Raw genomic sequence first — 15,144 nt, 5'->3', positions numbered from 1 at the left:
CCCCTTTTAATTACTTAAAAATAATATATTTTATTGCAATTAACAAATTTTCAACAACAGATTTCTTAGTCAAATCATTCAGCAAAAAGAAACAGACTCGTAGCCAAATAGTTTTTTATAATTCTATAATTATAGTAATGTTAGTCACAACCTTCTAGAATTTTTTGACAGTAAGATAACCTACAAGTCTGCGTTTTAGATAAACATTTTAATATTCATAATTGGAGTTTTCTGCGAAAACAATGGCTGGTGAAGTTATAGTCGACGCTTTGCCTTACATCGACCAAGGTTACGATGAACCCGGCGTCCGAGAAGCGGTAGGTGTGAGTTTTAATGAAAAAAATTGTTTATCCGTTTGTTTCAGGCATTTGCGATGGTTGAAGAAGAATGCCGTCGCTACCGTCCCACTAAAAACTATCTGGAACATCTACCACCCCTCAACGTATCATCTTTTGAAACTCCTATGATTCACAATGAGTTTGAGCGCTTGCAAAATCGCCTTCCTATGGACACCCTATCTATGAAACGATATGAGCTTCCTCCACCCCCTAGTGGCAAATTAAACGAAGTGGGTGCATGGCTGGAATGTGTTGATAATTCACAAGCACAACTTGAACATCAAGCTGTAAGAATATTAAATTTGCAATTGATGTTGGAGTATTGTTGTCCAGCTTGGCAAAGGTATTTACAAACGTTAACGGATTTGGAGAAGATAGCGAGTAAGAAATTGGCTGATTTGAGACAAGCCTTGCAAGAAGTGAATTGGCAGAGGAAATCCTTACAGACCAAAGGCGGCGAGCAGTTGAAAAATTTGGAAGCAAAATGGGTAGCTCTGGTTTCACACAATTATGAAATAGAGCAAGCGTGTTCTATGGCTGAGGAGTATTTAACACAATTAAAACAAAATCCGCTTTTGCAAAAGCAAAATAATCCAGAAACTTAAATTAAATTAAATTTGATGTATTTTGTAAATTAAGTATTTAAGGAATTTCTAAATAAAAATTAAAGTACCAGTACTGTATTTTATTTCTTACAAAAGTCTTTACAAATATGCCGGCGTATTAAAAACGTAACATTGGGACGAATTGAAGCAAATTTAAACAAATTAAACAACAAAACTTGGACACTAAGTTGCAATGCAATCAGTGTTATCTCATGCTTTTTTGTGTTTTGCTATATGACTCAATAACTTATGACCGGCCAAAAACGTGAAACCTCCTATTGGAATCAGCCAAGCACAAGTAGTAAACATGTCTAGTTTCCACCAAAACAGGAAAAACAAATACAAAATCCCCCCAAAACCGACATGGAATGGTACTGAAAGTGTGGTAAACCCGCCAAAATTCACCCCAATTTTCCACCACAAAATAACCAAAAGTAACAACGGAGAAGCCGTCAATCCTGTAAAAAGCATTGAAACAATTTCCGGTGGTCGTTTTTCCGGCTGTCTGAAAAGATGTTTAATTTCGGGTTTAGGCCCCCTAAGTGATTTTATCTCCGGTTCGGGTGTACTCAAATTAACCTCGATCGTACCAAGGACCCAACGAATGGGATTACTCATCACCGAGTCTCCCAAAATCAATTCCATTTCAAAAGTCCCAGAATGGGCCAATTCCGAAGCTAAATTAACCCCAATTTTGTACAGTTTACTACTGTCAGGCTCAGCAACAAATACAATCTCTTTCTTGCCGGAATAAAGCCGCAAAAATGATTGATGTACGACTCGCGAAATTGAAAATTTAGCAACAAGATGATGACTCGAATCGGCACGTAGAGGACTGGGCAGTTTTGAGGGATGTTGCAGTTTAGTAAGTCTGGGGGCTGCACTGCCGTCCGCGTCCCCCAACCCGATTTGCAGCCACTCGAGCGTCACCGGCCCCAAAACCCTGACAGTCAATGTGGTGGAATGCGCGCCTGCGGTGAGAGCGATGCGATATTGTCCTGGCTCGAGTCGCAATGGCAAAATAAACTCAACTGGGGTAGTCCCGGGGCTGAGGGGCTGTTTGGACAAAACCACCACATCGTCGGTGATTCGCGTCGCTGATTGGGCCACGACTGGAGTCGGGGGGGCCTTCAAGGGCCTACCAAGAATATCCGAAATATGTATTTTTAGCTCAGGTTTGTCGAGGGTGACTTGAGCGGGGCCTGCGATTGTGATACTGACAGGGGAGACGTCGCTTGAAGCCAAGCTAGTGGTTGCTTCTACCAAAGCTAGGGCTCCTTTAGGGGTCTGGACTGTTCGTCTGGTTAGTAAATAAGTTGCCAGTTTTTCGGCTTGTTGGGCGTTGAGAGGCTTGGCTCCAGGAAAACGCAGAAGGCCGGTTATGAGAAGAGAAGTGGTGGTGAGGCCCCCTTCCCATTGGAGGAGTTTTCCATCGACTTCATCAGCTTGAACTACGACTTCTTCAATGCGGTCTTGGATGAAGTTACCGGCAGTGCCTAGAAGGGCAGCTGCGTGTAATGCGTGCCCTAGACTTTGCAAACTGTCATCTTCCTTAAGTTTGGTTTGGATGAGTTGGGCGACTTTAGCTCCATTTGGGATTGCAGCCCCTAGTAATTTTAATGTTTCAGCAGCGTATCGAATATCAGTCGTTGTTGATTTATCGCTTTCTAGGACAGTTCTCAAATTCTAAAAATTGTTCAGTTTAGAAAAACATTCATAAAATGTTACAAACTTACGTTAATTGTAGCATCAGTGTGAAGTTTTCCGGAACACCCCAACAGATACCAAGCCGACAATCCCTGGAAATTCTCCTCAGGACTGCAGTCAGCTTTGTAAGATTTTTTTATATGTGCACAATTATCTTTGACTAGAACAGGCGCCAGTTGTTCGTTAAGAGCCTTAAAGCCTTTAATGCCATAATAGGGTGTTGAAAAGTCGCCTTGTACGTTTATTAAAGCCTTAACTAAGACAGTCAATAACTTTTTTCGATCATTAGGGCAAATGTAACCTCCAACGCTTGCATGAGTGGCGGTACTGAATATAAATACAAGTGCAGGTACTAAAAAATTACAGATTAATTTCTTTGTTCCTACTAATAGTTATTTAAATATAGTTACATAGTAGGAGTTTGAAATGCATTTTATTGTGGAAAAATCACCGGCACATTACAACACCGACACGTACATCACAAAATTTGACAGTTGGTAGACTTGACAAGTGACACGTATTTTATTTATGACGCATGAAATTGGCGCTCTTTTTAAAAACGTTAACGTAAAAAGAAGTTGTAGGACTACAAAATCACCTTCATTTTAAATTCAGTTGTGTTTTGTTCTTATAAAATAAATAAAACAATATTTTACTTAAAAAACTTTAATTTTTTATTACTTGCACCAATTTGAAGACATCTATTTACAATACAAATTACCTTATTTAAACGTAAAAAAGTCTAAAAAAGTCAAAAGTGTTGCACAAAAAAACAATTTAAAAATATCAAAAGTATATGTGAAAAACATCTTAAATTTTAGGTGTATTGTTGGTTGCAGCATAGACTAAAAGTGCGTTCTTTGTTATTGTTTCCATAATAAGACGCAATGATAATCCACCTTCGTAATTAACTTTGCAAAAGACGCAGTTTAATTGATTAAGATTCTAGTGCAAAAAGTAATTAAAATAAATAATTGTAATTGTCAATTACCATTAAATTAAATTAGGTTTTTTCAGAAATTGGTATTCTTTTCGTTTAAAACCTTAATAGGGCTATTATTGTGTTATTTCTTTTTTTTTCCCTAAATTCGGTTAATTAGATTTCGGATCACTATATGAATCAGTAGTGTCAGGACCAGGACAATTTGATTTTGACGTAGATACAAAATCAATAAAAGTAAATTTGTTAAAATGAGACATCATTGATCTTTTAATTATGATTAATTTCAGCAATTCTAAATTTTATTGATTTAGTATCCTAAATATCAAATTATGCTGACCAGACCCATATAGAGTGGTTCTTCTATTGATGAATACTAATGAAAGAGAAATGAAACCAAGTTATTTTTTTTTTTCTGACAATATGAATTAGGTATTTATTGACTAAAGTTTAGTCACTAAACGGTATACGAGTATCATACTATTTAGTTTTCATTTAAATTAGCTCCTAAAACTGAGAATAATAATTTAACAAAGGCGGTTTAAGCTAAAAATGATTAATGGCGTGAAGTGAAAAGATTACAAGTGGAATTTTCCAATTTTTTTGTACTTCAAGCATCAAACGTTTCTACCTTTCATTTTCAAACTATTAATATTAATTTAGGTTCGCGTGTTGTGTTTGTAGTTTACTGTGACATAGGTGAAATCTGCAAGATGTTTTTTTAAAGATTTCTCTTCAAAAGCAACCAAAATTGGGTTTGAATTTTAACAAATAAAATAATGAAATGTAAAATATTACCTACTTTTTTATTGTATTTGTATTTTTATAGTTCATCAAATTCGAAAAACACATATCTAAAACATTTGAAATTTAAAATTATGAATTATTTATTTAGTTGTTATTAATATTTAATACAGCTAGACATAATTTTAAAATCATAAACACATAAAATGTAAAATGAGGATTAACAAAACTGCAACGTATTGTTTTCCAAATTAAATACATACATACATGTTTATATGAGTTTAATTTTTATTTAACTAAGTGAACTTTTAATTAAAATAATAATTGTTGTGTACAATTAATATTTGACTGGAAAGTGTCTTTTAAACCACCATATCTATTTAGGGCCTATAGCAAAAGATAACAATAACACCAAATTTAATCTTTTAAACGTTAAAAATTCGAATAAATATGAACACAAAAATGAGAAAAAATCTCTTTCCTCTCGTGATATTTATACCCGGGCTTTAAACTGTAATGTTTGATAAATGAGAAGCTCCACTTGAGAATATCATGTGTACAAAGTTTGAAACTTCCTATGATGATAAACACAACATCAAAACAAGTTGTTTAAGATGCTCCATTATTATACATTATTAATTCTGTTTACAAGTGCAATTACACCGATATTTTGTTGACTTGAATTATTATTGTTGTTATCTATTTGATTTTGCATTCTCCGACAACAAAACCTTTATTTTAAACAATCACAAAATCTTATTAAAACTAATTAAGTAGGATGTAAAATGTTACTTCTGGACCAGGACATTTAGCGTCTTAAAAAACAAGGCAGAATTCTACAAATTTATTTGTTTGCCTTAAAGGAAACAATCGAAAAAGGCCTAAAACCTCTCAAAAAGCATTAATTTTTATGCACCCTAAAAGTACCCAAATATCTGTAGACCACCAAAAATTGGCCACATGGAAAAACATGTAGAGTCCCAAATAATTGAAGAAGGAAATAACAAGAAGGGTAATCAAATCATTAAAAAAGTTAACGAAATGATAGAAGAGGGTAGTAAAGAACACTGATGTGGATGGGAAAAAATGTCGAAATTGTTATAAAGAAGTTGAAATATTAAAACATAAATGTTATATGCAATGGAAACGACAAAAAGATGGAATCTGTCAAACAACAATGAAAGACGGTGATAAAATATACAAAGTAAAAGGCTGTGAAAATTGTAACGAAAAAGGTTGTACTAAAATATACTCTAAAGAAAAAATTAAAAACAAAAACTATAGGCTTTATCAATGCAAGAAATGCAAAACCTGTGTTAAAAAACCGTTGGATGATGAAGAACCTTTTGTGTGTGTTGACTGTGGTTCTAGAAAGCATACAAATAATTGTACCTATACAGAAAAATATTTATTCTTTGATTATGAAGCGATGCAAGAAACAGGCAAACACATCGCTAATTTAGTTACATCTCACGATTTTAGCGGAAATGTTAATTCTTTTAAGGCTAACGAAGATTTCTGTAAATGGTTAATTTCTAGAGATCATCGAGGACACACAGCTATTGCACATTATTCTAAAGGTTATGATTCTTACTTTATTTTAAAATATTGCGTTGAAAACGGTATTAAACCTTTCTGCGTATATAATGGATCTAAAATAATGTTAATGGAAATAAAATCAATTAATTTAAGAATTATTGATAGTAGTAATTTTGTTCAAGGACCTTTAAAAAACTTCCCCAAAACATTCGGTCTAAAAGAACTTAAAAAAGGTTATTTTCCACATTTCTTCAATACAACAGAAAATCATAACTATCTTGGAAAAATACCTGATACAGAATATTATGGTGTTAATTCTATGAAACCAAAAGAAAGGGAAGAGTTTTTAGAATGGCATAAACAAAAAAGAAAAGAAAATTGTGTGTTTGATTTTAAAAAAGAATTTTATGATTATTGTAATTCTGATGTTGATCTATTAAGAAGAGGATGTCTTGAATTAAAAAATCAGTTTCTAGAAATTGCGAATATAGATCCTTTTAGATATATTACTATTGCAGGTGTTTGCTTGGCTATACAGGGCGATTCAGACAAGATAATGAGCCTGACGATCTGGCGATGCAACCCAAAAAACAAATTTCATTTACACCTTTGATCCAATTTCAATTAGGATTTGCAAGTTGAATCCAAGTTATCACCTTGTGTCACTCTGACATCAGTGCAGAGAATGATTATTAGTGCCATTCAGTTCTCGCGGTATGATAGGGCAATTACAGAAGTCTTTTCGGTGTAAAACCAATACAAAATGTATGAAACAATGAAACATTAAAGGTAGGCAAACAGTTTTTTTATAAATCATAAATTGCTTGTCAAAGCACTATCAGAGCCATATAAGATAACTTGGATTGCAAATGCAAATCGTAATTAAAATTAGATCAAAACGTACAGTTGGAGCCAAAATACTTTGGTCGTCACTTTTTTGACACTTTAATGTAATTCAAGCTTTAACGTTAAAATAAATGACAATTTCAAATTAATGACAACTGTTATATTTTCCTATCAAAAATATGTACATACAACTTGTCAACTATGATTGACAGTAGCTAAAAATAAGGTTAACAGTCCTAAAGCATACTTTACAATTTAATGTCACTCAAGTGACATTGACGACCAAAGTATTTTGTCTCCAACTGTAAATGAAATTTGTTTTTTGGGTTGCATCGCCAGATCGTCAGGCTCATTATCTAATCTGAATTGCCCTGTATATAGATCAAAATATATTAAGAAAGATACAATAGCTGTTGTTGATAATCCGAAAAAAGATCAATATTCTCAACAATCAATTTCATGGTTAAATAGTTTTCATAATCCAAATATAAAACACGCATTAAACAATAGTGAAGTGAAAATATGTGGATCAAAAGTTGACGGATTTGATAAAAAATCCAATACTATTTACCAATATCACGGGTATTTTTGGCATGGTTGTACTAAATGTTATAGTTCAGATTTTATTAATAATAAGAATAAAACAACTATGGAAGATCTTTATGAACAAACATTAGAAAGAAGTAAGCAAATAACAAAGGCCGGTTATAATTTAATAGAAATGTGGGAATGTGAGTGGACAAAGTCAAAAGAATATAAGAAAGAAATGAAACAAATTGAAGAAGAAATTAAGGAATTGGAAGAACTTAATCCTAGAAACGCATTCTTTGGAGGAAAAACGAATGCAACAAAATTGCGCGTCAAGGGGAAGAAAATGAAATATATAGATATTTGCAGTGTATATCCAACAGTACAATGTTACGATGATTATCCAGTTGGACATCCTACTAAAATATTCAAACCTCGTACGTATAATTCAGATTGGTATGGTTTAATAAAATGTGCAATTTTACCACCAAAAGATTTGTATCACCCCGTTTTACCTGTTAAGAATAAAACCAAATATGGTGATGAAAAACTAACATTTCCATTATGTCAATTGCGCGCAAAATTAAATAATCAAAAAGATAAATATTCTCATACGGAATCTCAAAGAATTATCAGAGGAACCTGGTGTACGAACGAAGTAAAAAAAACAATTGAAAAGGGTTACAAAATAATAACTATTGATGAGGTTTGGCATTTTTACGAAAAATCATCAAATTTATTTAAAGGATATGTGAAAGCGTTTATGAAAATTAAATTAGAAACAAGCCCTTGGCAGGATGATTTTGAATCAGAAGAAGAATTTAGAAAAGCTGTAAAAGAAAATCTGGGTATTGAATTGGGTAAAATAGAAAATAATCCTGGGAAGAGGGCTGTTGCGAAGATATGCTTAAATTCTTTATGGGGTAAATTTGAACAAAGACAAAATATGGGTGCAACCATCGCCGTCTCCATAGAAATAATCCTTTTCTCGCCTGGGCATTTTTTGAGTTCAAGTGATTCCCGTTGGCGCTTTAATCAGGGGAAAATTTTTGACAAATCCAGTTTTTTAGCTTAAAGGGTTCAATCTCATAATATCAATTCTCCCTGGCGTATCTAGTTTTGTTGTATCCTTCCTTCACAGCATTTATTAATTGCGTTATTTTTCGTTAATAATTAAAAATTATTCAGTTTTTCCTTAGTAACCCCCGTAACTAAGAAAAAATCGGAATCACTGCTCCAATGCATTTTTTACGAAATGCCCAGGCGGGATATTGATACATTTGATTAAGGAGGCGGTGCGTATAAACGATATAAATTAAAATATGTTACAAATTGATTATAAGTTAAAAGATTGCTATATAGAAAATGATTTCAATACCAATATATTTATAGCTGCTTTTACAACTGCAAACGCAAGACTAAGATTATACAAAATGTTAGATAAATTAGGAAAAAGCGTAGCATATTATGATACAGATAGTATTGTATATATAGATGATGGAAAAAACACTGTTAAAACAGGCTGTCTATTGGGAGATTGGACAGACGAATTAGGTAAAGGCGTATGGATAATAGACTGGATATCAACAGGTTCAAAAAGTTATTGTTATAAGACTAATACAGGTAAAGTTGTTTGTAGAATAAAAGGATTTACGTTAAATTATGAAACGTTCGAAAAGATTAATTCCGTTAGTATAAATAATATTTTAGAATACAAAGACAAAAAAATCAGTACACAATATAATCGAATTATCAGAGATTCTAAAACTAAAGAACTTTTAAATAAAATAGAAACAAAAGAATTTGGTTTTGTTTATGACAAGAGAGTTATTCTAGAAAACTTTGATACAATACCGTTGGGATATTAATCCTTTTAGAGTAGAAACGTTAACTGAGTTGCCTGCTTCGGAAGAAAGTCAATTGTGGTCAATATATTGTAAAATCGAGTTCAAGAAAGATGGCGCGAAGTCAAATGTCAAAATATTGTCAAATCACTTTCATCTTTTCTTACGTGACTTTTCTTGAGTTTATTGAAGAACACAAAATAAGGTAAGGAGAATTGTTATTAATTTTTGTGTATTTCGATGGTTCCTTCTGTGGTTCATTAATTCAAAACTCATGGAAGGGGGCTGTCTTATTTTATGTGGCTGAATACGCTAGGTACACAACTTTTTATGCATTTCTTTATCTGTTACAGAAAAACAATGGTACAAGAAAAACGATATGGTGTTGATAGTAGATTGCTTGACGAATTAGAAATTATACAGTTAAAGAGAAGGAAAAGATCAATGTTTCAACAATTGGCCTTTGTTTCTTTCAATAATGGTGGAGAAAGTGAATTAATGGTCACGGCTACCCACAAGCGACTTACAATTGATGTCATACAGAATTGTCGCCCGCCGGTGCAGGAGATTGATAAAATTGATGACACAACTGTGGAAATAGTGATGAGCGTTGTTATGTTTATAAGAATAAGATTCAGAAGTGCTGCTAGTTTAGCCGCCTTTATGAGAGCGCTCGGAGATCTAGCTGAAAATGATTCATCATCCTCAAGCACGAGTGAAGAATCCAATGCGTCTGTTTCGACAGAGGGGTTACAAACATCAATTTCAACCACAGACGAAACTATGCTCATGTTCCTGGGTGAAATTTAAGGTTGTTAATGTATTATATTGGGTTTTACAACACTCATTACATCATTACATGATAAATACGTTTACATACATGTGTACGGCCATCGTCGGGTAACCGCCATTGCTCCAGGCTGCCAACTTTTGCATAACACATTTCACTATGTGACACGCCCCCTTTTAACAAAAGAATAAAACAAAATAAACTGAAACTTCATTATTAACCACCGCCTCCTTAATCAAATGTATCAATATCCCGCCTGGGCATTTCGTAAAAAATGCATTGGAGCAGTGATTCCGATTTTTTCTTAGTTACGGGGGTTACTAAGGAAAAACTGAATAATTTTTAATTATTAACGAAAAATAACGCAATTAATAAATGCTGGGAAGGAAGGATACAACAAAACAAGATACGCCAGGGAGAATTGATATTATGAGATTGAACCCTTTAAGCTAAAAAACTGGATTTGTCAAAAAATTTTCCCCAGATTAAAGCGCCAACGGGAATCACTTGAGCTCAAAAAATGCCCAGGCGAGAAAAGGATTATTTCTATGGAGACGGCGATGTTATTAACAATAAAACATAAAATCAAAATAACTGATAGTCCTCTAAATACGCGGGTTTCTTTTATTTGGTGTCGTTGGAGCTATTTCCTGGAGTGGCACACTTTGATTTATCTCTTGAGGATCGGCACCTTTTATTTTAGACTCTGCTTTTGGTACTTCACTTTCATTTAGCATTTCCCGCACTTCATTGTCTCTGCTTTTATTTAGCACATCACTTATGCCGTCTTCTTTCTTCTGTCTGTTTGGAAGAGGTGTAGTTTCTTGGCCTGTTTGTTTTCTCAAGGGTCGCAGATGTACGCGATTTTTTCTATAATTTCCACCATCTTCCGTAATAACTTCGTAGGATTCTGGTTCTTTACATTTCTTTATTATTTTTCTAGATATCCAGTTTCGTTGACCTTTCTGCACAAGAATGTCTTGGTCAATTTCTAGGTTTGGAAGTTTTTTTGCAAAATTGGGCGTGGTATTCCTTTTGTTTGACTTGTTTTTGGTTTAACTTCTCTTTGGTTAGAGTCACGTCGTATTTTGGAGTAAGTAGTGCTTCTGTAATTAGTGGATTATTTCGTAGACGTCGTCCCATTAATAATTCTGAAGGAGACGGAAGATTGTATTTGGGTGTACAATTATAATCTAGGATAGCCTTTGTAATATTGCCACTTGTGTTCAATGTTTTGGTTAGTAGTCCCTTCACGGTTTGTACCGCCCTCTCTATAAGTCCATTGGATCTTGGGTAATAGGGACTTGATGTAACGGATTTAATGTCGTAGTCCTTTAAAAAATTGCTGTATTCTCTTGAATCAAATGGTGGACCGTTGTCTGACATTATCATTAGTGGTATTCCGTTATTTGATATGGTTTCTTCCAAAGCGGCTATGACAGCTTGTGCCGTAGTTGATGACATAAACTTGACTATTGTGAACTTTGAAAAATAGTCGGTGATAATAAGGTAGATTTTTCCTTTGATTTTAGCAAAGTCAAGAGCGATTTTGTTCCACGGTAACCTCGGGATTTCATAATTGATTAGTGGCTGTCGAGAATTAGATTTCGCATGTCTCTGGCATGTCTGACAACTTAAAATGTAATCTTCAATGTCTTTAAACATCCCTGGCCAGTAAATTGAAGTTCTTGCTCTGCTTTGGCATGAATTCACTCCTTGATGTGAAGAATGAAGCTTCTTTAGAACATTCAGTCATTCTTATTTTGGTATAAGAATTCGATTTCCTCGAAACAATAACCCATCTGCGTAATGGAGTTCCTCTTTCACATCCCAAAACAATTTTGCTTCTCCTTTCATGACATATTTGTGAGAAGGCCATCCATGATTCATGAATGTAATAATTTCTTGACAAACTGGATCGGAATGGACGGCTTGCCTTAATTCATCCACCCGTTTAGTTGTAGCACACACCACAGTGTGTACAGCCGCTGCTTGTCCTTCCAAATATTCTGTATTAATTTTATTATTAGGTACCGGATCTCTAGTCAGAGCATCTGCCACACAAAGCCTTTTCCCGAGTTCATACTGGAGTTCAAAGTCATATCTCATTAACTTCAAAATCATTTTTTGCAACCTAGGAGACACTGCGTCCATTGGCTTCTTAATTATGCTCAATAGGGGTCTATGGTCTGTTTGCACAACTACCTTCCTTCCGTAGGTATTTAAGTGAAACCTTTCTAGTTCGTGTAACACTGCTAATAGTTCCTTTTCTATTTGAGCATATTTTCGTTGTGTAACATTCAAAGATGTGGAGCAGTACGCAACCGGCCTATTTCCTTGAAGAGCAACAGCTCCTAATCCGTAACTACTTGCATCAACCGAAATACATAAAGCTTGTTTCGGATCATAAAAACTCAACACTGGGGCTGTTGTTATTGCATTTTTGAGGGTTAGGAATGATTTTTCCTCGTTTTCTTCCCACTTAAAATTGTTGTTGTTACTTAACAGTTTTCTAAGGCATGCTGTTTGCTGCGATAAATTCGATATGAATTTTCCTAAATAGGTGATTATTCCTAAGAATCTTTGCAATTCCTGTTTATTACTTGGGCTTTTCATATTCTTCACTGCTTCAACTTTTTTGTCGTCAACATGTACTCCTTTGTTCGAAATATAATGTCCCAAAAATTTAACATTTTCCTTTGCCACTTGTAGCTTACTCTTGCTAAAATGTAGATTGTATTCACGGGCTCTCTTCAAAACTTCCTTTAACCTGTGTTCGTTTTTCGTATCGTGTTCCTCTATGGTACTTCCAAATGCCAAAATGTCATCAATATAAGGCACTATACCACTTAATCCGTCAAAAATTTGGTTAACTATTTTTTGGAACACTTTTGGGACACTATAAGGCATAGTTTTATACTTGTATCGTCCAAAAATCGTAGCTATGGTACATAAATTTGAACTCTCTGCATCTAATGGAACTTGATGAAATGCAGATGACGCGTCAAGTACTGTAAAAAATAGGAGTTTTCGATAGTCGGTAAGGGGTAATATTCTCTTTTAATATAAGCATTCAGCCATCTCGGACCCATACAAACTCGTAAATTGCCGTTAGGTTTAATTAATAGCTATTACTATGGGATGCACCCAGTCAGTGGACTCACTGACAGGCTCTAGAACTGTGTTTTTAACCATAGCATCTAGCTCTTTCTTAAGCTTATCTCTCAAGGACAATGGCACTTTCCTTGCTGACGAAACAAAAGATTTAGCGTCTTCTTTTACGGTTATGTGATACGGTTTGCATTTGATTAGACCTCCCGAACCGAATATATCCGAAAATTCTTCAATTAGACGTATCGTAATCGTAATTTAGTAACAAGCTTGTCGCTTTCTTTAGTGAGGTTTTCGGACTTAACTGTTCATATAAGCTTTTGGTTATTAAATTCGCATCTGACCCTGTATCAATTTTAAAATTAATTTTCTTGTTACCAACTTGTGCGACTTCCTTCCAGGACTTGCTGCTGTCCACTTTCCTTATTGATAATACCACCAGCTGGCCCTCTTCGTCAATTTCTTAGTTTCCTTGTACTGACCTTGAACCATGGCCACTTGTCTTGTTTGATTAAGCTTCGTAAAACACTGTTTCGCAAAATGGTCCTTTTTCTTGCATTTTAAACAAGTCTTCCCTGCTGCTGGACATTTTCCTTTCTGATGATATACACCGCACCTCATACACTTGTTGCCCTTGAAATTATTCCTTTGTGGTTCTGGTGTCCTGTCCTTGTTCGAAGTCTTCTTCATATTCTTGATGGCATCTACGTTCGATGTCCCTTTTATTTCTTCTATTTGTTGTTTACTTACTGATCTCATTTGCTCGACAAAAATCCAGTGCTTTTTTTAATCTGAGGTCTGGTTCTCGTAACAATCGTTCTTGTACCGCTTTGTCACGGATTCCTAGTATGTACCAACCTGTCTCGAATCAAATTTTCAGTGATATTTTCTGTGTCCTGGTCGAATTCACACAATGACGCTAACTTTTTAAGTTCTGTAACGTATTTATCCACTGGTTCGCTTATTTCCAGTGACCTTGAAAAAAAACTCGTAGCGGTCGAACACGATATTCTTTCTGGGTTTGCAGTATTCATCAAATTTCCTAATTACGTCGTTAAAAACTTCTTTATTTTCACCTTCCCCCCACGTGAAAGTATTAAAAATATCAATGGCTTGATCGCCCATTTGATATAACAACAACGCAATTTTCAACTTATCTGGTTTTGTCTGTTTTTCACTGGCTTCCAAGTATAAGGTAAACCGTTGTTTATATTTCTCCCAGAGTGTCGGCACGTTGCCTTCGAACTGCATCGGCCCCGGTAAATTCAGACTGCTACCTTCCATTTTTACACTTTTCCGCTGCCACCATGTATTATATTGGGTTTTACAACACTCATCACAAGATAAATACGTTTACATACAGGGTTATTCATACATATGAAGCAATATTTGAACCTCAAAAATGACCTATATTTAAATAATAACTCGTGTCCGATCTCCACTGATAAGAATTTTACAGCCCTCGGAATGTGGGTATGGAAATTTGATTTTTTTGTAATAACTTTGGAACTATTTGACCAAATATTATAAAATTTGGAACATTTCTTTGTGACAACATACCTTTTGAACTGGTAATCACGAAAACCGGATAAATCTACTCAATTTCCGGTTACAGCAGTTGCAGGTCACATTTTCTGTGTTTTTCCATTTTTTGCTCTCTTAACACAAATTTTTTATTACCCAAATAGATAAAGTAATCCATTTCGAATAAAAAACGCATAACCTTTAATACCCCTAAAATGGACCGTTTCAAAGATATTTTAATTTAAACTGAGGACTGCACAACGCTGAAATCAAGAAATAGGGATTTTGAATAAATGGTATCCACGGCAACAAATGACCATGGTCCCACAAATCGCTGTCAGGCATCTGTCAACTTTGAGATTGGACGATTCTTGGGCGATTAATTGAAAATGTTTAACAAAAGAGCTTACTTTAGACTCCAAACGTAATATACAATAAATCCAAATCGATCTCGTAGCATTTAATGTATAAAAAATTCACAAAAATTTATCGTCAAAGTTAACAGATGCCTGGTAGGGATGTTTGTGACCATGGTCATTGGTTGCCGTGGATACCACTTATTCAAAATCCCTATTTTTTGATTTCAGCGTTGTGCAGTCCTCAGTTTAAATTAAAATAACTTTGAAAC

The 15,144-nt window shown here is 34.5% G+C and overlaps 3 protein-coding genes across 3 annotated transcripts; 2 read left to right on the top strand and 1 right to left on the bottom strand.

The window, feature by feature from the left end:
* Positions 1-8: 8 nt before the first annotated feature.
* LOC123013155 (pre-mRNA-splicing factor SPF27) lies at positions 9-1,013 on the top strand. Its single transcript, XM_044411531.1, has 2 exons — positions 9-317; positions 365-1,013. The coding sequence occupies exons 1-2, from the start codon at positions 243-245 to the stop codon at positions 941-943; spliced, it is 654 nt and encodes a 217-aa protein (XP_044267466.1). The 5' UTR covers positions 9-242; the 3' UTR covers positions 944-1,013.
* LOC123013153 (dolichyl-diphosphooligosaccharide--protein glycosyltransferase subunit 2) lies at positions 1,009-3,161 on the bottom strand. The gene is made up of 3 exons (XM_044411529.1): positions 3,061-3,161; positions 2,680-3,002; positions 1,009-2,629 (listed from the first exon to the last, which is right to left on the bottom strand). Exons 1-3 carry the CDS (start codon positions 3,080-3,082, stop codon positions 1,154-1,156), a joined length of 1,821 nt encoding a protein of 606 aa, XP_044267464.1. The 5' UTR covers positions 3,083-3,161; the 3' UTR covers positions 1,009-1,153.
* A 5,947-nt stretch (positions 3,162-9,108) lies between these two features.
* On the top strand, positions 9,109-10,078 carry LOC123013188. Its single transcript, XM_044411573.1, has 2 exons — positions 9,109-9,296; positions 9,445-10,078. The coding sequence occupies exons 1-2, from the start codon at positions 9,205-9,207 to the stop codon at positions 9,899-9,901; spliced, it is 549 nt and encodes a 182-aa protein (XP_044267508.1). The 5' UTR covers positions 9,109-9,204; the 3' UTR covers positions 9,902-10,078.
* The last annotated feature ends 5,066 nt before the right edge of the window (positions 10,079-15,144 follow it).

Source organism: Tribolium madens, unplaced genomic scaffold, assembly GCF_015345945.1.
Source record: "Tribolium madens isolate multiple individuals breed KSU strain unplaced genomic scaffold, Tmad_KSU_1.1 Scaffold_96;HRSCAF=242;Tcas5.2_LG5, whole genome shotgun sequence".
Taxonomy (NCBI): Eukaryota; Metazoa; Arthropoda; class Insecta; order Coleoptera; family Tenebrionidae; genus Tribolium; species Tribolium madens.
Note: the sequence above shows the minus strand (reverse complement) of the source record. Positions and strands in the feature narration are given on the sequence as shown.